The sequence below is a fragment of the Eschrichtius robustus genome, chromosome 20 (genome assembly GCF_028021215.1).
Source record: "Eschrichtius robustus isolate mEscRob2 chromosome 20, mEscRob2.pri, whole genome shotgun sequence".
Taxonomy (NCBI): domain Eukaryota; kingdom Metazoa; phylum Chordata; class Mammalia; order Artiodactyla; family Eschrichtiidae; genus Eschrichtius; species Eschrichtius robustus.
This window is the reverse complement of record NC_090843.1, coordinates 923,497-949,482: the sequence shown is the minus strand read 5'-3', so window position 1 is coordinate 949,482 and position 25,986 is coordinate 923,497. Positions and strand designations below refer to the sequence as shown.

Here is a 25,986-nt window from a genome sequence, read left to right as displayed (position 1 = left end):
TACAGCAGCAACTAACACAACAATGTAAAGCAGTTATACTCCAATAAAGATGTTTAAAAAAAAGACAAGGAATTTAAAAAAAAAACAGATTTGAAAGAATATATATGGTCAGATAAATATTCAGGAGTGAAATTTCTGGGTCATTTGGTAGTTCCATTTTTAGTTAGTTTTTTTTTTTTTTTTTGGCCACACCGCACGGCATGTGGGATCTTAGTTCCCCAGCCAGGGATCGAACCCACACCCCCTGCACTGGAAGTGCAGAGTCTTAACCACTGGACTGCCAGGGAGGTCCCTATTTTTAGTTTTTTGAGAAACCTCCATGCCATTTTCCACAGTGGCTGCCCCAATTTACATTCCCACCAACAGTGTAGGAGAGTTCCCTTTTCTCCCCATCCCTGCCAACATTCGTTATTTGTGGTCTTTTTGATGATGGCCATTCTGACAGGTGTGAGGTAATATCTCATTGTGGTTTTAATTTGCATTTCTCTGATAATTAATGATGTTGAGCATCTTTTCATGTGCCTGTTGGCCATCTGTATGTCTTCTTTGGAATAATGTCTATTCAGGTCTTCTGTGCACTTTTTAATCGGGTTGTTGGTTTTTTTGATGTTGAGTTGTATGAACTGTTCATATATTTTGGCTATTAAACCCTTATCGGTCATATAATTTGCAAATATTTTCTCCTATTCAGTAGGTCTTCTTTTTGATTTGTTGATGGTTTCCTTTGCTGTGCAAAAACGGTTAAGTTTAATTACTTCCCATTTGTTTATTTTTGTTGTTGTTGTTTTTAATTTATTTATATTTTATTTTTGGCTGTGTTGGGTCTTCGTTTCTGTGCGAGGGCTCTCTCCAGTTGCGGCAAGTGGGGGCCACTCTTCATCGCGGTGCGCGGGCCTCTCTCACTATCGCGGCCTTTCTTGTTGCGGAGCACAGGCTCCAGACGCGAAGGCTCAGTAGTTGTGGCTCACAGGCCTAGTTGCCCCGCGGCATGTGGGATCTTCCCAGATCAGGGCTCGAACCCGTGTCCCCTGCATTGGCAGGCAGATTCTCAACCACTGCGCCACCAGGGAAACCCTAGTTTTGTTTTTATTTCCTTTGCTTTAGAAGAAAGATTCAAAAAAATATTGCTATGATTTCTGTCAAAGAGTGTTCTACCTATGTTTTCTTCATTAACTGGAAAAGATACATGCGCCCCAGTGTTCATAGCAGCACTAACAATAGCCAAGACATGGAAGCAACCGAAGTGTCCATCAACAGATAAATGGATTAAGAAGATGTAGTATGTATATATATATATATACACACACACACACAATTGTATACAATAATCAGCCGTAAAAAAGAATAAAATTTTGCAATTTGCAACAACATGGATGGACCTGGAGAGCATTATGCTGAGTGAAACAAGTCAGACAGAGAGAGACAAATACTGTATGATATCACTTATATGTGGAATCTAAAAAATGAAACAAATGAATGAATATAACAAAGCAGAAACAGACTTAACAAATATAGAGAACAAAGTAATGAATGCCAGTGGGGAGAGGGAAGGAGGGAAGGGAAAGATAGGGGTAGGGAATTAGAGATACAAACTATATATAAAATAAATAAGCTACAAGGATATATTGTACAGCACAGTGAATATAGCCAATATTTTACAATAACTTTTCAAATGGAGTATAATCTATAAAAATATTGAATCACTATATTGTACACCTGAAACTAATACTACTGCAAGTCAAGTATACTTCAATTTTAAAAAAAAAACAACTTCACTTACAGTTTTAGAAGTCTATATATTTTAAATTTTTGAAACAATAAAATTAATTAGGAAAGTATCTGCAACAAAAGGGAGGATAATAGAACAATATATTCTCTCCTTTTCTGGAGCAAACCCAGTGATCCAGTCTGGGGCAGGGGAAAGGCTCTACAATTTTTACTGCTTTCTTTCCATTCCTAGAGCTGTGAGATAAGATGAGGAGGAGGTCCATTTTTAAATGAATAGGTGAGGAGTTAAAGAAAACAGTGGTTCTAAAACTTAGTGCTAAAAGAGGAGATCCAGGGTGGATGGTTTTTTGTTCAGCAAAATGCCTAAATAGGGCTTTTTGGTTTAGAAAGGGGAGTAACCGCCCACTCTCAAAGCTGACCCTCAATACACGACATGGAGAAAGATAAAGGTGGGGGGGAAGCAGAAGAAGGAGAAGAAGAAGAAGAGAAGGGGAAGGAGGGGGCAGGGAGGGAGGGGGAAGCAAGAGAGGTTGAGAGAGAGGAAGAGGGAAGGATATCGAAGGAAATGATTGAGAAAGAAAAAGTAAAGCTGTTTTTTAAAGTTAAGTAATGGGCATTTGGAGCTCTTGAATGACATCCTGGGAAGTGGGGGGCACACTGATTTCTGTAAAGGGGGGAGGAGTAGAAAAGCATCTTGGAGAAGAGATCGGACCACACCACGTGAAAGCAGGTGAATCCTGAGGAAGACGCATCCGGGAGGAAGTACCTCTGCGGAGACAAAGTTTACGAGTCGTGATGGGCAGTACAGAGCGGAGATGGCAAAGTAAACAACTCTTTCTGGGACTTTTTAAAAAAGGGATACAGAAATGTAGCAGTAGCTAGAAAAAGATGCGAGGTAACAGTAAGGTTTTCTTTTAAAAACAGTGGTGACATTATTGCATAGTTATATGCTGATAGAAATGCTCCAATAGAAAGGGAAAAAAATAAACATGGAAGATCATTCATCAGAGGAGCAAAATCCTTAAGTAGGAGACAGAAGACGGGATCCCGGACATGAGTTTCGCCCTTAGATGGTATCTCAGAGAAACGAGACGGAGGGCAGAGACCCTGGTACAGACACGGCTGAGATGGTAGACTTGGTCATGGGAAGATTGAAAAGGGTCTTTTCTATTTTCTCTGCGAAACAAGGAGCAAGGTCATCGGCTGAGAGTGAGGACAGGGACGATGGCTTGAGAAGGGCTGAGAAGAGAAACAGCCGCGTTGGGGAGCTGGGGAGAGAACAACCTAGTGAAATGCGGTAGGATTGCCAGGCACAGTTGAGAGCGTATGTGAAGCCCATGTTCATGAATCAAAGTGGGACCTATTAGCATAATTGTGAGGTTTTCTTTTTTTCCAGCAACGTTCAGCTGCTCTGGTGCAGGCACAGGAAAGGCAGCTAGAGGCTGGGGTGGGGTTTGCCAGCAGGTACTACAGAAGGAGAAAAGGCCAAGGAAGTTAAACATAAACAAAGGAGCAATGTCAGTGATGGGTCATGGAATTCTGGTGGGTAAGGAAAGCTATTGAGGCATTTTGTAAACCAGACTTTAAGGGTTCAGATCCATTTCTATTGGCCTGAAAGTCGATGCATTCCTTTATGGTGATGCTTCTCAAACTTCAGAATGCAAAGAATTATCTGGGGACTTTGTTATAAATGCAGATTTGGGGGCCATCCTCGGAAATTCCGGGACACAGCATTTTTTTCCTTTGTAATAATTACCAGGCGATACTGATGCCGGGGTCTGTGGACCATTCTAAGAAAACTGTTGCATCACAGTTGTTTTAGGTGAAAGCGTTTAGGAGTAGAATTAGGGAGAGGGTAACTGGGTTACCTAGGTAATTGTTTACACTTTCCATCTCACAGCCATGCAAGGACAATGTTCCAAATATTTGGGTTTCTTAACCAGATAATTAAAAGTAAGCTACCATGGAGTAACACTGCAATGGCTGATGCAATAAATTCAGTCACTTTATTTTTCCATTTCCATTAGGTTCCTTGGACAAACACATACAAGTATGACATTTAATTTTGAATCAGAAAACCAACTTAGCATGGTTTTACATCAGATGCTTCTGTTTTCCAGAAAGCGAAAGAACTGTGCTCTGTTTGGGGAGAAAAAAAATAAACATTTAAAGAGAAACAGTCATCTCTTAAATCTGTTAAATAGCCAAGACAAATCAAATACATTTTATAAACGTGTAGAGTAAATCTAATTATGCGAATGAAGCATCCAGTGTGAGGTTTAAGTGATTCGAGAAAAATCAGGGAAATGATAAGGCACTCGTTTCCAAGAGAGAAAATAAAAGGTTATGTATAATTCTGACAGTCAAGATTAAAAGAAAAAAAGCTGTATCAGCCCTTTATTTATTCGCCGATGCACCAATAGTGCTGCATCTGTCTGAAGACTGTAAAAGAGAACAGCCTGAAGAAGTGCATTAACAAAGCTCTGTTTGGTTTTTTTTAATTATCTTCTGCTAATATTTTTTCTGCTGATCTGTGCTAGGATTACTGTGCTTTGTCAACTTGAGTATTTAATGTCTCACTAGGGCTCTGCTATGTTTTGGACAATAACAATTTATCCAGGGCATTTCTAACTATTTGTAATTATAGTGATAATAACCGTCATTATTATCATTGTGTACTTACTCCATGTCATGTATAATATTTCTAATCATCAAACCTATGAGGTGGGTATTATTTGCTAGTTATCATTTCCTTCTCTCTCTCTGGCTGGCCACTTCTCAGACCCCTCTCTCCTCTAATCTGCTCCCAACTCTCTCCTCTACCGGCTGATACAGGGCTGACAACATTCTTGAAGCATTTCTAAACCTAGAGGCAATGATAGCTTCAGTCTCTGGCTGGTTCCTCCTTTGTAGAAACAAAGGTATGTAGACCTTAAACCTGAAACTAATGCTCTGTGATGACCTAGAGGGGTGGGATGTGGGGGGAGGGCGGCAGGGAGGCTTAAGAGGGAGGGGATGTATGTATACGTATAGCTGATTCACTTTGTTCTACAGCAGAAACTATCCCAACATTGTAAAACAATTATACTCCAGTAAAAAAAAGTTACTGTAGGCAATGTTAAAAGAAAATCACATTCTTGGAGAAGATATTTTCATAGCTTGTAATTAAAAAAAAAAAAAAAAGTTTTGTGTCCAGAATTTATTTTAAAAAATAAATTTTCAATTAAAAAAAAAACCCTGAAACTAATGGCTTAAATGCTGCCCATTATACACTTCTTTATCACCCACAAACACAATATCATCTTCCTTAAAATGTTTTGCTCTAACGAATACTTTGCTCTAATGGGTACTTTTCAAACTCTAGGAATTGCCGAAGGAAGGAAAGAAATGTTAGAAGATCTATAAACCAATGACCATTGACATGAGTTACTTTGTAGTTTGGGGTGAGTTCTTTATCATTTGGGACCAAGAGGTGGTCAATATTATTATTCAATATTCCATTCAATATTATTATTAGTATTCAAGCATAATCTGGAATTATACACGATGGCATAATTCAACACTCATCAAATAAAACCACAACCCTGAGTTTTAAGGAAAAGAATAGGAAAGGAAAATGTGGGGAAACTCAATGCAGCTTACTGCTTCATCTTGCTATTTCCTCCTGCCCCACTCTCTTTTAAAAAAAATCCAGTGGCCACATTAACATGGCTTCTTTTAGTCATCAGGTAATAAAAGTACTGATTATGGCGAGGGGCAAGCGGAAGTGCTAGCTAAACGTTCCAGTGTTGAACTCACCCTTGAAGCATTTGGGGATTTGAATGTTGCCGTCTATGCACTGGGCATCCTCTGTATAGCTACACTTCTTCTCCTTATTTTTGCAGAAGAAAGAAATTTTTTGGCCATGCAGCATTCCATTCTTAAATTTGTCTTGGATATTTACTTTCTCTCCTTCATATATCACGGTAGCTCTTTTAACAGATAATTTACAAGACGCTGAAAGAGACAATATTTGTAGTCAAGACAGGACTTCATTTACTCTTTCTTAAAGAAAATGTAGCATTTGAACCAGGAGATGTTCAGACCTGAAACAAAGTGCTCGAGACGAGAAGGTTCTAAGATAGTGGGTAACATCAGTATAATTGCTAACTGCTGTTCCTTATCAATAGAACCTTTAATCATGGCTTCCAAGATCGCCTTTTCTTCCCCTGGAGTAGCCACATAAGAAGGTCAGAGCAGAAGCGTCAGATACTAGGCTTCTGTGCAAAAGAACTTCTATCAGATACTGCCATTTCAGGTAAGCCTCCCCGCCCCACTCAGCTCCCATTTATTGAGTTGCTGCACCACCCACCAGCCACTGTGAGTGTTGGCTCATTACAGCTCATAAATGCTCCTTTCTCTGAAAAATGGCCTTCAGCCATAAGAGAGCCACCTCTCCAAGGAGAGTATGCACATCGGTCCACAGCCCCAGGGTCAGGGAAGGGAGCAGCCCGCAGCCTATGACAGGCTGACAAGGGGATCAAAATAAGCAGGTCCCCTTGCCTCTCGATGGGATCGACTCCCATGGTCCAGAGCTCGCAGGGGATTAAACTGAAGTTAGACTCTAGCTGAGACCATATCCTCGGTCAAAACATGGTCCCTGGGTTGACAGCGTCAGCACCACCTGGGAACCTGGTAGAAATGCTAGCTCTCAGGTCCTACTGCAGATCCAGCAAATCAGAGACTCTGTTTAAACAAACCCTCTGGGAGATTCTGATGCACAGTGAGGTTTGAGAACCAGTGTCCAGCTCCGTCCTACCTGCCTCACATTCTTTTTCCTGAGACTCACTTAATAAACCAACTGCATTTGAATCCCTGTCTCAGGCTCTGCTTCTAGGGGACCCCAACCTAGTCATATGTCATTTTGCCTGTTGTGCCTAATTGCCTTTTCTATTTAAACTGTCCAACCCGGACTTCCCTGGTGGTGCAGTGGTTAAGAATCCGCCTGCCAATGCAGGGGACACGGGTTTGAACCCTGGTCCGGGAAGATCCCACGTGCTGCAGAGCAACTAAGCCCATGCGCCACAACTACTGAAACCCACATGCCACAACTACTGAAACCCACATGCCACAACTACTGAAACCCACATGCCTAGAGCTCATGCTCTAGGCATGTCCGCAACAAGAGAAGCCACGGCACTGAGAAGCCCACGCACCATAACGAAGAGTAACCCCCACTCATGCAACTAGAGAAAGCCCGCGCACAGCTTCAAAGACCCAACACAGCCAAACATAAAATAAATAAATTATTTTTAAAAAACAAAACTGTCCAGCCCACAGCAACTTGAGCAGAAATACAGTGCAAAGTTGGTGTTCTTTGCATAAGCATGACACGGACCAGATCACGGATAGACACCTAACTCAAAAGCAACCAGCATCTCAGGGAAAAGATGCCAGTGAGTGATGAATCCTTTAGTTGAGAGGTCCTGGTGTAGAATCAAGCCAGGTTCAAGGTGAGTAAGCAGAGAAACAGAGATATGAGGGAGACTGTGAGGCCAATGAGACATGGAAAGAGTAGCAATAGTTCCCAACTTTCAGTTGCAGTCCTCAGGAGGACCAGCTGTGTTTCATTTCCTCACATTCAATGTCCATACGCTTGCCTGTTGCCTGTTTATAATTCGTCACCATTTCCTGGAACTAGCTGGAACGTGTGGTTGGGTTTTGCCACAGTGAGAAGGGTCTTGACTAGTACAAAGCAAAAAAGGATGCTCATGGGCCAAGACTTAAAAGCAATTACAGGAAACCCACACAATCTTCCACCATATTATCAAGGCTTACAACAGATATGTTTATTTCATGCAGTTCAATCTCAAACAGGATTGCTAAGCGTGAAGTTTCCCCATGCTCATATAAATCCCAGTAGCTGTGAATCAAGTCGGAGAAACAAAGTAGAAAATGACTGGAACAAGAAAATGGCAAGGAAAGGTGATCCACTCGATGAACTGGGAGGCAGTTTAAGAACTTACCTATGTTTCTTACCTTTACAGCTTGGCTGTGCAGACCAGTGTCCGAATTTGCCACATTCTACTTCTTTTGGCCCATCCAAGGCATATGTATCATGGCAACCATATGTGGCTTTATCCTTGTAATAAAGTACTTGCTTTGCAGGATAGTTCACAAATCCATTGTCTGGTCTTGATGGGAACGGGCATTTTACTTCTAAAAAGTTTAAGCAGTAAGACGTATTAGTATAAATAGCTTGGGGTCCAGTGGTTATGGAATACCTACGCACTTGTCTCTCTTATACCACTGAGTCACTGGGTGTTCCTGTGACTAGAACACAATTTCTGGGGACCTTGGTGCTTAATTCTATCCCCTTTATCTTATCCTCGTGAGACTCTGGATATTAAAATAGAAACAACAACACTTTGAAAGTAAATTAATGAGTTACCAAGTGCTTTGGGCTTTCACATAATCACAAGGTAGCATTTATTGCAAACTTCATCTGCACACAGTCTAAGATGGTGGGTTTGAAAGACGGAAAAAGGCTGACTCTTTTAACCAACAGACCATGAAATTAAAACACAGAGATTCCTTCTATGTACACTAGAACAGCATTATTTGGATTTTAAATGTTAAATCTAATTCTTATGACTGTCTTCAGACTATACAAGAAGCCAGCATGAAATATGAAGGAGAAAAATGAAGGCTTCCCGGCCTTCTTTAGATCCTCAGCGGTAGAGGCCCAAACCCGTATCCCTATTTACCCCAGTAAAGAAAGCCAAGCTGGAGGGAGGAGCACAGAGCTCTTGGGAGGCAGTCTAATGAGATGGTTCAAGAGTACCAAATCCAGTGTTGGACTGCTTGGATCAGTTTTGGCTTCCACAAATTGAGTGCAAAAGAATCTATGAGTCTATAATAACGCTAAAAAGAAATAGTTCATGGAGGAAAAACTCTTCCCTGTAGAAGAATTCCAGCTAATAAATATAGAAGGAAAGATAAACTTAGAAAGCCACCATTTTGTAACCACCAATGTCTCAAGTTGACTGAGTTCAAGGATTATCAGTGGATGCTAAAATGACTGCTAGAGAATGAATATTCTCACCGTCTCAAACTATCACCCACAGGTTGCTTACTAATTCAACGAGAAAGAGATGCCTTTACCAAGAGAAGAGGGGCATACCCCACCTGACCAAGGGATCAAATTAAGCATGACAGTGATCGACTGACACCATGTGCCTTCTGATGTGATGGACTGTATTCTTAAAAAAAAATGTATTTAACTCAAATCCAATCATGAGTGAATAATCAACCAAATTCACATTGTGGAAACTTCTACAAGACTACTAGCATGTACTCTTCAAAAATGTCAGTGAAAGACAACCGAAAAGGCAGGGGATAATTCTTAACTAAAGGAGACCAAAGAGCTAAGACAACTAGATAGAATATGTGATTCATGATTAGATTTCACATAGAACAAAACACGTGTATAAAGGATACTTCTGGATCGGCTGGGGTAATTTGCAGATGAAATAAATATTGTTAATTGTATATAATATAATTGTTTAAATTATTATTGTTAATAATTCCAAATATGTTAAATGTCTTGGGTACAGTGATAACATATGACAATGTTGTTCTTAGGACATTCATGCTGCTGAAGTATTCATGGGTAAGTGTCATGATGTGTACAACTTATTTTCACATGATTCAGGGGGAAAAAAGTATGTCTATAGAGAGAAAGAGAGAGAATGTCGCAACATGCTGACGGCTGATATAGCTATGTAAATGGCTGAAAAAAAGAAAACAAAAAGAACCCACTGCTTAGAACTTGGGAGAATTAAATGAGATGACACATGTATAGGAGGAGACCAGTGCCTGGCCCAGAGTTTAGTCCCCCAAAAGGTGCTAGGTATTAGAAGTAGTAGTAGTTTCCCTGTGCTAAAAAGCACTTATGTTTGAATCATTCAGTAGCTATCTGTAACACCCACTGCGGGAGAAGGTAACAGTCCTTAGTATAACTCCTGGTGTGCATGATAAATTCTACCTGTTATGCAGTTGACAAATTCAAAGAGTAATGATGAGTCAAATTAAAGGAGAAAGAATTTTCATATATATTTTTAAATCAAGTATTCTTGTGATTCTTAGATTTAGGTAAAGACTACAAAAGCTTACATCAATCTGACTGCAACCCAGTTTTTCACCTCAGTCTCTTAGGACTCCCCAGTTTAATCCAGCCTCACAGTAATACTCAACTGTCCATGCACACACCCTGTTCCTTCACACCCCCCTGGCTTCCCCCATCCTGCGCCCTTGTGTGGTATGCTATGCTGTTCCCCCATTCTCCACTCCTCCCCCAAGCCCTTCCTCTGGGAAGCTTTCCCAGGCAGCTCCAGACGGTCCATTGCATCATAGCTCATCTTACTGAGCTCAGAAGTCAGGTCTCATTCATCTGGTATTCTCGGTGCCTGGCAGGTGGCAGATGCCGATAAACATGTGTTACACAAGGTCATTTGAAACACTCCATGATAGAGAAATTTTCAATCCTCTTCAAAAAAGAGATTCCACACTCCCGTGATTATTCTGTCTTATCATTGCACTCACCCTTACATTCTGGTAATTCTGTCCAGTTTCCATGTTCTGTGCAGGTAATGGTGTCGTTCCCAAACATTGCGTGCTGTGGCAAGCATTCAAAGACTGCCTTGCTTCCATACAGGGAGTTGTTCCCAGACAATGGCTGATAAACACTAAGTTTTGCAAACTTAGGTATGGGTGGTGGAGGGCAGGTTGTAGCTGAAAAAAGAAGGAACTATCATTTTAACGAAAATAGTTGAGTCTTTTAAAAGTACTCTTTACAGAACAACAAAAAAGAAATCCAGAGATTAACTTGGGAAAATGCAAACTTTGATCAAATGCCAGGGTAAACACAGTCAACTGGAGAAGCCAAATAAGAAAATATGATCTGGAAATCAGATGTCTGAACCAGTCAAAAAACTAAAAGATGAAGGAAATTTAAGTCTTGCCACCACTGATTTGCCTGTTAGAAGACCACGTGGCTTATGATACCATACGTCTTGGATCCAAACGCTACCTTGGAAGACGTTCCTGGGAGTCAGAATTGGCGAAGGACTTTGCTGAGGGAGCCTCCTGCAATAGTTGCTGATGACAACAAGTCATTTGTGACATCTTGGTCCTAGTTCAGGTTTGTTTGTTCCTGTTGAATACCTCCTGCTTTTGTACTCTGTCTGTATGGAGCTTACACAAGGAGCTTCACACAGAGACTCAGAAGTGGGTTGCCATCCTGACCTAGCTAATCTGGAGTTTCAGTGTTAGAGTCAGGGTCAGGGTCAGAGTTTGTCATTCCAAAGCGGTTGTTTCATCTTCCAGAGTAAGATATCAGGATGAACGGTCCCCAGAAAGGTGACCAACCATCTCATGGAGCTGGGACTGAGGGGTTTCCAGGGTGTAGATCTTATAGTGGTAAAACCAGGAAAGTCCCAGGCAAATCAGCTGGTCACCCTCCCTATAACTGGGACCCACAAACTCACGAGCACAGACAGGAAGTTCCTGACTCCATTCTCCCTCCTTAGTGCATTGAGCAGAATTAGCTCCTTTCAGATAAAACCTGCAAAGGGAAAATGTAATCCACTAAATTATAAAATAATCCACCCATGGCATCTCAAATGTCTTTTCTGTTAAGCATTGCTGCAGATTAATACTATTGGCTTCTCGGGACTCCCCTGGTGGCACAGTGGTTAAGAATCTGCCTGCCAATGCAGGGGACACGGGTTCGAGCCCTGGTCTGGGAAGATCCCACATGCCACGGAGCAGCTAAGCCCGTGCACCACAACAACTGAGCCTGCGCCCTAGAGCCCGGTGAGCCACAACTACTGAGCCCACATGCCACAACTACTGAAGCCCGCACACCTAGAGCCCGTGCTCCACAACGAGAGAAGCCACCGCAATGAGAAGCCCGCGCACCGCAACGAAGACCCAAAAAAAAAAAAAAAATACTCTTGGCTTCTTTTCCATCTTATAATACTGTTTTCCTGAGAGACTTAACATTCCTCTCTAAGGCTCATCAAGTCTCCCAGCCTACGGCTGCAGGGAACTGCTGAAGAATGGGAAGGTTCCATCGCTAGTGGGTATGGAAGCCAACCCTACCCAGTCCCCAAACCCCTTGTCTCCAAGCAGCTGGTCAGGTTAACTGCTTCCAAGCAAAGAACCACCTCTTTTTTAGGATCACAAAAGTGAATCAAACTGAATAATCTCTAATATTCCTTTTCTGAGAGCCTGCGGACCCAAATGTTTAAAAACAATGCAGTCTATTTCCATTGCAAATGTACCGTTGTCCCTGAAGCCAGTTTGTTCAAGGTCATTCATCATGACGCCCACCAGTCAACTGGTGTTTCAGATGAAAGGACTTCTTCTCTCTTTCACACACAGTATTTCTTAATCTCTAAGCACAAACAAGGCTCCTCAGGGAAATTTTGCCCTGCTCTACAGCCGATGAGCTATGGCCAGTGTCACTGATGGTGTATTTGCTCATAAGGCAGGTAAGTCATATGACCAGCCAGAAGTGCTTTCCTCGGGGGGTGCTGTGAGGAGGAAGATTATGTTCTACATCTATACACTCAGCCTTCTCCATGGAATTCTCTTCCCCGAGGTCACAGTCGATGAAATTAGCCTCATAACTAAAGCCCAAGTTCGATTACTAAAATATTTTAACGCTCATGCCAAGATTTGGCCCAGAGATCATAAAGAATTATCACCCAGTTTCAATAATTTCAATGTACTCCTCAAATAAGTAACTAATCAGGAGCAGAAAAATTAGAACGTTGACTTCATATTTCACTAGCTGCTGTATTCTCCACCCCTTACCCCGCCCTCAACACCACTGTGGATTTGTATTCAGTGATTTGTACTCAGCAAGTCCAGCCTAAAGACTAGAAACGGACGAGCCTTGATGATTAGCTTAAGGGGGCAGGAATGGGCTGCATCTGTGAGCCAGAAGTCCTTACCCGGTATTGCAAGAAAAACTGATCGTGTTGGGATATTCAAAAGTTGTATAGCGTACAGTTCCGTTTTCTAAGATTCCAGCAAAAGGACATACTCTGGCTGTGATTTAAAGATATAAAGGTCAATTTCCATTTATAGAATTTACTATTAAAATAAAAATGTATAAACTCATTTCTATCCTTTGATCCAGTAACTCTCCTGGTAACTATTCTAAGAAGATAACTCAAAATAAGTCAAATGATATATGCACTAAGGCACCCATTGTATTGTTTGCCATGCAGCACGCGGGATCTTAGTTCCCCGACCAGGGATCGAACCCTCACCCCCTGCAGTGGAAGTGCAGAGTCTTAACCACTGGACCGCCAGGGAATTCCCTGTATTGTTACTTCTAATGACAAAAACCAAACAGTCTAAATGTTCACTATCATGGTATTATTTTAATTAATGGTAATTAAAGGGTAAATCCACCTGAACTATGATACGACCAATAAAATATGGATTATGAAGACTACAGAGATATAGTCCATGTTTCTGATATGCTAGTGAAAATAGAAAAACAGAAAATGATATCAACTCACTGCAACCAGGAAAACATACATGTGGAAAATAGCTTGAAAAAGAAAGTTGTTAGTGCTCCAAAGTTTTGGCTGATTTCTGGAAAAATTTTCCCTAATGAGGTTACAGTGGTTTTTCATTAGCCATTACGTTTTGTCTTTTTTAATCAAAAAGCATATTAAAATCACTGTATGAACATGTATAGTTTTCACAAATGGTGTCACCCATACAACCAAAATAACCAGAGCTTGGATAGGTCCATATAGTTATTTTTACTGCTTGACTTCTACATAAAATTGCCAGAAATTCTCTCAGGTGGATTGCTCAGTAGTCGACTGTAAAAAAATAATGCCAGCATGATATCACAGAACCACGTTCTGAAGAATAAATAAAAGCAAACCATCGGGAATTCCCTGGTGGTCCAGTGGTTAGGACTCAGCGCTTTCACTGCTGAGGGCGAGGGTTCAATCCCTGGTCGGGGAACTAAGATCCCACAAGCTGAGCCACGTGGCCAAAAAATAAAAAAGCAACCATCTACCATAAAGTCAGATATCTGTGAATGTATATATACATATATAATTGTTCTATTACATATGATATATTATTACATATAATATTCCTGTACGTTATTAATTTAATATATTTATATTTTATTATAAATATAATTTGTGATATAATCTCCACTTCTCTCTTCACTTCGGCAGTGTTATCCTCCCCTTTTATCGTACCAAGTCTCTTTTTAAAATCTCCCCTTGATCCAGGCTGTGCTGCAAATAGCATTTACTGTCCTTAGCCTCTTCTCCTGAGGAACTCCCCACAGACCCTCCTGTTTCCTCACAGCCCTCCACCCCACAGTTCTGCTGGCTTTCTGTACCGCGGGCATGACAAGGTAGGTCATCTCCCCAAAATGTTCAGAACGTGAATGACGGGGAGAATGCGTGAGATGGAGGCTGACTTACGCGCACATCTCAGAGTGTTGATGGGCCAGAGTCCTGTGAGCGGGCAGATAAACCTCCGGATCCCTCCCCGGGACACGTAGCCTGGCTGGCAGGTGTACACTATCTCCTCCCCGGGGGCGTAGGATGTTTTCAATGGAACAACTCTGGCAAATGGTAACTCATCTGGCTTGGGACAGGCTGAAATAGAGCACAAAGCAGTTGGCTGAGAAATCTGTATTTGCATTTTTAAGTTCAGCTGGCACACACAAATGAAAAATATTTCATGCTACCAATAATATGCATGCTGAGTTCTGTACCAGATACTTGACTTATGCAATACCTCATCTAATCTCCTCACCAACTTTTGAAGGGTGCTATTGTCATCCCCATTTCACAGGTCCATATCCTGAGGCTTAAACAAGGTAAATATCTCATGCAGGAACTTTGGGCATGGCTATATCAAAGAACAAGCACCAATCCACTCTCTCAAGCATCCACCCTAAAGAGAATTTAACTAATCATTATGGATCCCTGGCATATACAAGGGGGATGGATATATGACTTATTATTTTCAGAAGCAAAGAGTACTTACTTCGCCCTGCAAGAGCAACATGGCAGAGAAAACTTGAGAACAAGATGAGCACGGGAGGAATCATTGCGGATGGTTCACACTGGCACTACCAAAGTGGCTTTCCTCTACTGAAAAGAGAGCTGTAAATATAAAAGTGCTTAAATATTAACCATTTTGGGGTGTACTTTTATCTCTGTAAATAGAAGATAAAGGATCATGGTTTGAAAGGAGCTCCAAGACCTACATTCTTTAATCATTTACTTTTCACTTTGGCGGGTCTGTTGTGAAATCTTCGGTAGATGGTCTCTGTCTTCGCGACATTTGTGTTAATGGCACACAACAGCTCGGTCTTGCCTCTGATATAATCCTGGTAGTTCCAGATTGCCCGGCCTCTGGTCCAGACCTCTTGCTCTCCATCCTTGGTTTGTGTAATGGTGGATGGAAAACGCAAAGGCTGAATTACCTGCTCCACCCCCAGCCTTGGCATGCAAACTGAGGACCATCGCTTATTTTCAGGTCTCTTCACCTCTAAAATGACGTTCCAGGTTCCAGATACCTGAGCTAAAGAACATCTTCACAGCAGCATCTAAGATTATAAAGCCTAAAACACTGAGGTCATCATCTTCTCTCACAAACTGACTGCTTCCTCTCTTACCTGCAGCGAATAACACAACCCTCCTGGTAGCCAGTTCCCAGCCTTAGCACTAGCCTTGCCTTCTCCATCTCCTCTCGCACCAGATCAACGCAAAGTCCTGACCATCCGTTCTGAAGACTTCTTAGGTCTGTCGAGCCAGATTCTAGATCTGTTTGAGGGATTGGGAAGTCGACGTGAAATTACAAGTTAGGACACTAAGAAGTACAGAAGTCGAGTAGGAGAGGATGGGCCAATGCCGATGAAGCTGTTTAAAAGGGCTCAGAGCAGACCATCCAGGACCCCGTAGTTCTCCTACATATCATTTGCTCTGAGGGACTGAAGATACAAATGGACAATGGCTAGACAACATGTAAAAACAGAACTCTGACCCACAATCTCTAGCAATCGGCCAAACTTAGAACCAACCAGAGAAAACCAAGTGTGTTCCTCTAATCAATCACATAGGACGCCCGGCTTCCAGTCAGTCCACATCCAGCTTCCCCAAACCAACACCCTCCCATCAGGGCATACTTGAGGCTTTCCCTCTTCGTCTGCAGTAAAGTTTTCCCATCCTTTAACTGATTTGGGGTGTCTGCCAAGCACAAATGATGATGGATAACTGCCTTCCGATAGCAAGCTCTGAATAAATAGCCTTTGCTTGTTCTCATTTGGGTGATGGTGTTTTATATCCACAGGTCTAAAGTTCCTTGAGACACATCAGTTCGAGAAATGTTCTTGTCAGACAGCGATTCTTAATGATGCTGCTAATGAACATGATGTTCCGTGATAAGGAGAACGGTGTCCTGCCACTAACATAAAATAAGGCTGGTCCTTCCCCTTTGTGATTAAATCACAGTCTTCACACACACACACACACACACACACACACGCGTGTGCACACGCACACACCACCTTCCTTTTCTAAGGAGAAGGATTTATGCTTGATTGCTCTCAAGCTCTGTGTTATTGTGGAGAATTCCCTTGATGGGTGGTAAAAAGAGAAAACGAATGAAAAGAGACCAAGGTGCCCTATGTAATAAAGACGTGAGGTAGGTGGCGGAATAGAGAGAAAGCCACGGGCTGCACAGCAGGAAAAGAAAATCTGGAGGAGTTTGAAATTGAGAAGAGAACAGTTTTGGCAGCAGCTGCAAACTGAACGATAGACATTGGGAGGACCAGTGACGAGGAGGGGGGTTTTTAATGATGCTTGCTGATGGGTGTACTTCCTCACATGAGGGAACTTTCTGGAGAGGGTGGAAACAGTCTATATTTTATTTTAGGTGGTTGCTACTTGGGTACATGAAATTATCAAAACTCTTCCACTAAACATTTAAGAACTGTGCATTTCGTTATATATTAATTATACCTCAGTTTAAAAACAATGCACTGACTTCCCTGGTGGCGCAGTGGTTAAGAATCCGTCTGCCAATGCAGGAGACATGGGTTCGAGTCCTGTTCCAGGAAGATCCCACATGCCGCGGAGCAACTAAGCCCGTGAGCCACAACTACTGAGCTTGCGTCTATAGCCCTCGAGCCACAGCTACTGAAGCCTGAGCACCACAACTACTGAAGCCCATATGCGTAGAGCCCGTGCTCCGCAACGAAGAGTAGCCCCCGCTCGTGGCAACTAGAGAAAGCTTGCGCGCAGCAACAAAAGACCCAACGCAGCCAAAAAAATTAAAATATATATATATATTAAAAAAATGCATGTCTCTCTCCCTCCCTCCCTCCTTTCCTTTTATTCTTCCTCCCTTCCTCCCTTCCTCTTTCCTTCCTTCCTTCCTAATTCCATTCCAAATTCATGGGGTGGACCTGAGTGGAGCATTCAGGGTGGCCCTTGTGAGAATGGCAGCCCAGTGGTGTCACGGGAGTGGCATATACAATGGATTGAGCAAACAAGCACATATCTTGAGGCTAATGGGAGTCAGTTTCCTTACTGATGAAAAGAAGTAGCAATACGGAAAGAACGGAAGCCCAAATAAACCCTGTGGTGGTGTATTGCAAGTGGATATATCAGTACAAACTTTACTTACATAGAGACAGATCCAGAAATAAATATAGATAAGAAGGTGCTTGCATGTGTGTACGTATGTACATCTGTATACATGTAATTCCTAGCTCTGTCGACTAAGATAGCCTGGGGATGGCAGTACACCCAGTAGCAATGAGCACACCTAGTGCCTAGACCTTGGTTTCTAAATACAACTCTCCACTGAAAGGTGCCAGGGCTCCTTGGAAAATTGGCTAGTTCTAGGAATGGGGCAGGGTAAGTGCAAGATAAGCCTGGAACATCAAGGGGTGAAGAACAACGCAGGTGATGCTCAGAGAATGGCAGGCACCTGTTAGAAAGACCTCCGAAGTCATTTGGAGGGACTCTCATTAGTCAAATATGGGACAATTTGAGTGTAAAATAAATAATCATAGTAACAAATTAAATCCATTGACCAAAACAGGAATCAACAAGTCTACATTGATAGCAATAAACACATTAATAGATGGGAAGATAAGAAAGTTCTTCCTGACAGTAGAATGCCAACTAATTAATATAGTAGGAATATGGAATTAGAAAATCACAATTTGGAATTCATCATAGAAATATTTAATTCTGGCAAAAAAAAATCAATGGATGTTAAAACTAGGGGTGTTAGTAGGATGTGAAATGAGATGCTCAAATAGTCTTAAAAGTGTCACCACATAAATTAATAATTCATTACAAAGAGAGGAGAAAGGAATAAACTTATAGTGGAGGAACCTGGCAGATACCACTTGAATCAAGTAATCAAAATTAACACCACCATTAATGGGACAAATTGACACTGTGTGCCCACCACGCTCCCCCGCAATAGGATGCAATGAGAAGAACATAGCATCTCTTCTGAGATATTCCTGCCCCAAACCTAATAACCTGGGTTGTGTCGTGAGAAACTTGAAGGACACCATGCAAAACAACTGCCCTGTAATCTTCAAAAAGGCAAAGGCCATGAAAGGAAATAAAGACTGAGGGAGCCTGGGAGTCAGGAGAAGTGGCTGGACCACATGATGCTCTCGCTATCAGAGCCTGAGGGGACATTTGGTGAAACTCAAAGGGGGTCTCTGGGTTAAGAGTACATGCAAGTTTTTTGTTCTATTCTTGGAACTTTTCTGTATGTTTGAAATTGTTTAAAAATATAACTAAAAACAGGAAAGAATGCATGTCCTTTTGGTGGTTTCCTTGAGAGTACTTTTAAAAAGATAGTGGTCTTAACTGGACCATATGAGGCCTCAACTTTTATTTACATCACTGCCTAAAAATCAATGCAGTGGATAGAACTTTCTCAGTTTTAGGTTTATGTATATATTCTATTAATATAAAATATATACTATATATATTAATATATAATACATGAGATTATTATATAAAAATTTTTTTGGAATCATCGACAACCAGCTCCTATTTGCCAGCTATAGAACTTTGAAAAATGATGCAAAAAATAGTAGTAGCAGGAAAATGAAGAAACAACTAAATCAAACTTAGTGTGACAGCTTTAAGGGAGAGTCAAGTGTTTGTGGTTTTTAAAATTTTTTGGCTAGTAAAATTTTCCCTTCTTTGTAAAATTAGATACAAACATAATGGATGGTAATCTGCACAATTTATAAATTATAATTATTATTAGTCCTGAGTGCTTTGCCACTTGAACATGTCTGAGAATTACAAAATGTTCCCAGAACCCTCACAAACACACACATGGGTCTAATGAAAAATCTTTGTGATGAGCCTTAAGATGAGATGCAATCATTCATCTTCCAGGTTGTGATGTATTTTCACCTATAACTTCAGCACCAGCTGGTGGTTGTGTAGTCTGGTCTATCTTCCTCTCCACATGGTGCAACTCACACCCCAGTAACAATAATATAATAACCAAAGAGCTGGCTGATAATCAATGTTAAATGACATTTTAAAGACACATTTAAACTTGCCATTAAAGTTTAATTTGGCAGGGCAAATGGAAAAACCATTAAGATAAAAATCCAAGGAATTTTGACGAATCAAGTCACTGTTTTGTATTGTTGGGGTTTATAATCATCACTAAAGAGTAGCCAACCCTTGGATTTAATGTTGCACTTAGGATATTATGTTTTATTAACCATGAACAAGGATACAGAACCACATAGACACTTAGGTTGAAGAATACATGACAACATTTGTTTCACAAGAGACATAGGACCTTGTACTTAAAATTCTTAATGACTGGGAAGGGGGTAATATAGGTGAAGGGGATTAAGAGGTACAAACCTCCACTTATAAAACAAACAATCCACGGGGATACAGCGTAAGAAATATGGTCAACAATATTGTGATGACTTTGTACGGGGACAGACAGCTACTAGACTTACTGTGGTGATCGTTTGTGTGCAAATATCATGTGTGCAAATATCAAATCGTATGTGATACACCTGAAACTAGCATAATATCATACATCAACTATATTACAATCTTTTTAAATGGGGAAAAATTCTTACTGACTTTATATCCTTTCCTGCTCTACTTTGTAAATTCACTAGAGAGATCTAGACTCAGAGTCCAAGGTTTTGCAGTCCTGAAATCCCATTGCATCACATGTTCAAAAACTTTCTTATTTACTTCACAAGCAGAGACTTTGACCATAACATTAAACATTTAGCAATGGTTTAGATTTTTTAAAAAAACAAAAAACACTTTGAATGTTGTCTCTTTCTGGATTGGGATTCTAGCTAATATCCACCAGTAAGCTCTCAGTGGAAAGATGCAAATGCCTTTGCTCCTATGACAGCAAAGTCTATCAGGAGCTGTGAACACATTTGCAGAGGGGATAAAGGAACGTGTCACGGGGCTTAATGGGCATGATTATATACGTCTAGAAATGCACAGTCAGCCTAAGTCTGCACTGAGACATCTTTGTGCAAATTCTGGGATCCCCTACTTGCAAATAGCTTTCACCTGGTAGAAACTAATACGTTTATATACTGCAATTTCTATTTTTATCTAGAGCAGTTATTCTTAACTTTGGATGCACAGTATAATCTCTCAGACTGTTTTTTTAAAAAAATAGAAAAATTCAACAGAATTTCTGAGGGAAGGGTCCAGGCATTGGGCTTCTTTAAAGTCCCCAGGTAATTATGACTGCAGTGGGGGGTTAAGACCCATTGATTCAGCATGTCAGTATTTACCTAAGTTCAACTGATAAGGTTCCACCACATAATTCTCTCTCTTGCCAACGTGAGATTACTTTTTATACTTTCTATAGTGTGTGATTCCTTGATCTCTTGTGAATTACTTCCCGGGTTCCACATATTCATTCATTCTTTTGCAAACATTTCCTAAGCCCTTGTTAAGCTGTACTTGCTGGCTGACATTGGAATTTCAGAAATACACAAGACTTGACTGTTGCCTGTAAGGATCACAGTTTACTAGGACTGAGATACGGTGCTACAAATGAAAAAATGAAAGTCCAAGGTTCTTAATTTCCTTAGAAGCATCTGCCGACATTTCACAGAGGATATACCACTCGGATTATGTCTTAAAGAACCTTGAGTTTAGCGGTTCAGAGGGCATGAGGTGGAGTGGGGTGAGATGGTAAGGATGTAGGTGTTCAGGCAGCTGTCAAAGCAAGAAGGCATAAGACAGCAGGATGTGTCCCCAACAGCAGCAATACAGCCGAATGTTGCTGGAGCAGAACATTTCAGGTGAGGAATAGTGGGAAGTGAGGCTGGGAGGGGGTAGGACCTGGATGACGAAAGCTCTTTATATGCCATGTTTAAGAGTTTGCAGTGAAAGGGAGGACCAAAGTCAAGTGTGTATTTCAGAAAGAATATTAACAGCAGCATATACGACAGATTGGGGTAAGTGGGCAGAGTGGGAGAGAAAGGGACTGAAAAAAGAAAACCCTTGGTACGTCTCACACTGATCCTATCTTCCATTCTCACTTTCCAAACCAACCTTGCACAACGTTGCATGTTAGTGAGCGAGGGACATTTTTATGCAATTGCCCACGTGTACACCTGGCCGTGATGACACGGGAGATGTGCTGCTCTCCTGGAGCACGCTTTGGAGAGGAGGCTTTTATTTCCCAAATCATGGCCTGCGATGCCAGAAGAGTGCAATTCTAGCCAAGGACTGAGGATATTACTCAGAAACTGGAGGGAATTTTGCTGGGAGGATTCATCAACCACATGTTCAGGTTTTAAGCTGGATATGAAAAGTGCCTCTAGTTGGGATACAGAGTCTGTGGAGGAGAATGGGAAACAAACAGAGAAAAGGAGCACATTATTTGGTTCTTCCTAGGATGACTCCATCAGGGAAAGAGGACAAGCCCACCACCTTGGAGGAAGTGTGGTGTCCTGGTTGGGGCCAGAGGCTTTAATCAGGGAACACTCGAGTTTGAGTCATGACTCCGCCTCTTACTAGCTGTGGCCTCTTGGGCAAGTCACATTCTACGGTCAAGTTCTCATCTCTAACATGGGGGTGAAAATAAAACCTACTTCACATGCTTGTGGTCAGGATTAAATTAGAATGCATGCAGAGTACTTACAAAGTGCCTGGCTTAAACTGAGTGCTTGATGAAATTTATCTGTCATTAACATTCTTCTTAGCATTAATATCAATGCCTCAGATGTCTTACACCAAAGTCCTGGAAATTCCTGCACAAAAGCATAATTTTTTGTGCACAAAGGCACCGAAAAACTAATAGATTTCAATGAGACTCCGTGAATTGGTACTCATTACTAGAAACCATAAAGAACAAAAGACAAAAAGAAAGAGCTACATTCCGTACCCTACTGCAAAGTGTGGGTAGCAGTTATCTCTAGGCAGTGGAATACGGGCATTTACTTTCTTCCATTTTTTTAATATGTCAGATTTTTGTTTTATTTTGTTTTCACTGATTTTTAAAATCTTATCAATAGATAAGACAGAAAATCTATTTCCACATTTGGGGAAAAAATAAGATATGTCTGTATCAGGAATTCCCTGGTGGTCCAGTGGTTAGGACTCAGCGCTTTCACTGCCAGGCCCGGGTTCAATCCCTGGTCAGGGAACTGAGATCCCACAAGCCGCGCAGTACGGCAAAAAAAATAAAAAATAAAAAAATAATAAGATACGTCTGTATGAAAATCCACAAACACAAAAGTAGGGATGTAATTCCAATATGTTAAATGAGCATTCCTGGGAGCTATTTACCAAATCATCAGACTCCCCTGTTTCAGGAACTCATATTTGTATAGAAAACACTACAGATGTTTCCCCCGAGATTCAGTAGAGTCAAATTTTCACCCAGGTAATGTCTAGTGGTCATTACAAACCCTGGCCAGGCCCTGCAGAACTCAGTCTCCTCAGCCCTCCGTCCAGCCCTGACGTGTGGGTTGAGGGAAAGCTCCCAGCTCCCTCCCTATTCCTGCTTCACTCAAAGTCCCAAGTTAGGACAAAAGGCCATTACACTTTGGAACACAAAGAAGAGAACCCTGGGACGCTACACACAAGTGTCATACACTATGTAGAAAAACATATTGTAAGAAATCCAAAGACAAGATCAGTATGATCTCATCACTAGAGATTCTAGAAGGGAATGAGGGTTAGCAGATGAGGGCCTGAGAATAAAATGCTGAAAATGCATTCGCTGATGAACTGACGTAGAAGAAAATGAAAAGGCAGCCCCAAAAACTAATATGACTTCCAAGAAGTTCTCTGATGAGCTCAGATATAAAAAGACCATGTTAAAAAATAAAAATAAAAAAGGATGGAAGAAGGGAAATATTGCTCAGAATGAATCCACGTGCAGCATAAACCAAGTCTGCAAAATGTCAGGACCTCAGCTGACTTAAGTGCAGGATGAGATAAGTTTGTCAACGCCGCAAAGACAACCAAGTCAAAATCAGTATCATATTCAGAATACAATTTTGTGTTTCATTTTCATATCATAAGTGCTTTCCTAGATCATTATCTTATGCTTTAAAGACATGCTTTTTTTAAAGTAACTACATAATCTTCCATCATCTATACTTTAACCATCTCCTTGCTTTTGGACATTTAGGTGGCATCTTTCACCATTATGAATAACACCACAGTTAAGTCCTTTTGCAAAATCTTTGAATCAGTTATTTCCTTAGGATCTTATTTCTAGAGGTGGAATTACTTGGACAAAGGGCAAAACATTTTTAAGGATCTTGATACATATATGGCTTGACTGCCTTCCAGAAGGGTTAGCCCAATTTATGTTCCAACTTGACAATGTCTGAAGGTTCTAAACACAGTGTAATGTTAACTGACAAAGAGGGAACTGAATTATTTAATTTTTGGTTTTCTTCTGGCTTATCCAGCAAAGAAAATTATACTCACACCGAAAAAAGTAAAATGGACACCATGAAGAAGGAATTGAAGCTTTGCTAGAAAGTAATATAAGTAACCAGCCGTCCCAAATGCATTTCGGGGCTATAAACCCAGGAAAATATATCCCAGGTTGCATGAACTTGTAATTGTGACCTCAGTGTCACTGTCATCAATCTTTACATTATAGGACGTCAAGGAAGACCATCTAGTACCACGGACATTTTATTTTAAAACATATATGTACAACATTGTGATCTGTGAAAAGAAAATATATAGAAAAATGCTGGAAGTCAATGCACCAAAATATAAAGAGTAATTCAGTTAGGAACAGATTTTTTTCTTATTTTCTCTATCTACAAATTTTATGTAGTGTGTTTGTATCACTTCATGGTGGAAGAAAAAGGAATTTTTTAAAACGATAAACAAGAGAGATGCCTGAAGACACAGGAGGAAAACCAACAGACTGTGAAGACCAAGCTTCAGTAAGTTTGACATAAATCCACAGCCTGGTGGTAAGAATTGTTAACCAAGATGGTTCATGTGCACTTCGATGAATGGGAAATGATCGCTAAAAAACAATGTGTGATCTCTTCCAACAGGTGGCAACAAATTAAGCCTAATTCTAGTTCTGACTTCGTTTTAGGTTAGTAAATAAGGGGAAATGCTTTAGCAATAACGTGTCTCCATTTTAGCAAAGCATTTGAAGACTTATCTCTTGATGGTACCCTTGGGAGTGAGATGCTGAAATGTGAATCGGGATACAGTATTATTAGTTGGCTTAGCAGCTGCTTATACAAACTATATGTGGAAAGCTCTGCTCAATAGCTATAATATGAAAAAAACCAAACCCCAGGAGGTTTGATTAGCTCTGATAGGTCTAAATTATATGAAAGTAGGGACTTCCCTAGCGGCCAAGTGGTTAAGACTCCTCACTTCCACTGCAGGGGGCACGGGTTTCAATCCCTGGTCTGGGAACTAAGATCCCACATGCCATGTGGCACGGCCATAAATAAATAAACAAACAAATAAATAAATAAAATGAAAGTAAAAGAAAGCTTGGGGAATGGTTTACAATTTTTAAGAGAATAAGAAGCATAAATGTTCCCCAGCAATATGACCTATTGCTGTTTAGTTTATTTTATATATTTATTTTTAATTTATGTATTTTATTTTTGGCTGCATTGGGTCTGTTGCTGCGCGCGGGCTTTCTCTAGTTGCGGCGACAGGGGGCTACTCTTCGTTGCGGTGCGCGGGCTGCTCATTGCGGTGGCTTCTCTTGTTGCAGAGCACGGGCTCTAGGTGCACAGGCTTCAGTAGTTGTGGCTCGCAGCCTCAGTAGTTGTGGCGCACGGGCTTTGTTGCTCCGCGGCATGTGGGATCTTCCCAGACGAGGGCTCGAACCCGTGTCCCCTGCGTTGGCAGGTGGATTCTTAACCACTGCACCACCAGGGAAGCCCCTTGCTGTTTATTTTAAATTTAAATCTTCAAACTTAGAGTGTGGACACTCAACAATGTTGATTTAGATGGACCGCTTAAGAAGATCATGGATTTTTAAGAAACATTCTTTAAGCATCTCATTATATGAATATATACAAATACATCAAGCACCTTTAGGGATGATTTCCCTGGTCTCCTAGGTAAAAATAAATCCAACTGGTTAATTAACCTGTCAACAGTATTTGTGATTTCCCTTTGTTTCTACGTGTGCTCATGTTAGTTTCTTCAGCATAGAATGAGCCCATTCTTATATTTGCACTGCTCCAAAATCTTTCATTTATTTACCAAAACCTTAGAGCCAAGGGTCCTTGCACTACACACATAACAATACACTCTTCTATCCTCTCAGGTCATTTTATGAACAGCTGGTAATTTAGAGAAACTTTCCAGAAGAAAACTATAGAATTTTGTCCCCAGTCCTATTCTATTCAATACTTTCAACAAATTGGATGAAGACTTTTAAAATTTCATAAATTGTTAGTTGTTGCACAGAGGAGAAAATGTGGACAGTTGATCTCAAAAAGAGCTCAACACATCGGCCAGAAAACGCAGGATAAATTTCACAAGATCTCTGTAAATCTCAGCTTGTAGGTTGATTAAGTAGGGGAAAGAGCCGTTCCAGCTTGAAGAAAATCCAGATGCTTCCACAGAGAAAGAAGTAGAACTGAAATTCAAGCCCAGCGAGCCTTGGGCAACCCAGCGAGGGCTCTGGAGCAGGCATCGC

General features: G+C 41.0%; 1 protein-coding gene across 1 annotated transcript; it reads right to left on the bottom strand.

The window, feature by feature from the left end:
• Nucleotides 1-3,715: 3,715 nt before the first annotated feature.
• APOH (apolipoprotein H) lies at nucleotides 3,716-14,914 on the bottom strand. The gene is made up of 8 exons (XM_068531401.1): nucleotides 14,812-14,914; nucleotides 14,241-14,417; nucleotides 12,729-12,825; nucleotides 11,256-11,332; nucleotides 10,312-10,500; nucleotides 7,747-7,926; nucleotides 5,527-5,724; nucleotides 3,716-3,867 (listed from the first exon to the last, which is right to left on the bottom strand). Exons 1-8 carry the CDS (start codon nucleotides 14,873-14,875, stop codon nucleotides 3,812-3,814), a joined length of 1,038 nt encoding a protein of 345 aa, XP_068387502.1. The 5' UTR covers nucleotides 14,876-14,914; the 3' UTR covers nucleotides 3,716-3,811.
• Nucleotides 14,915-25,986: the final 11,072 nt, after the last annotated feature.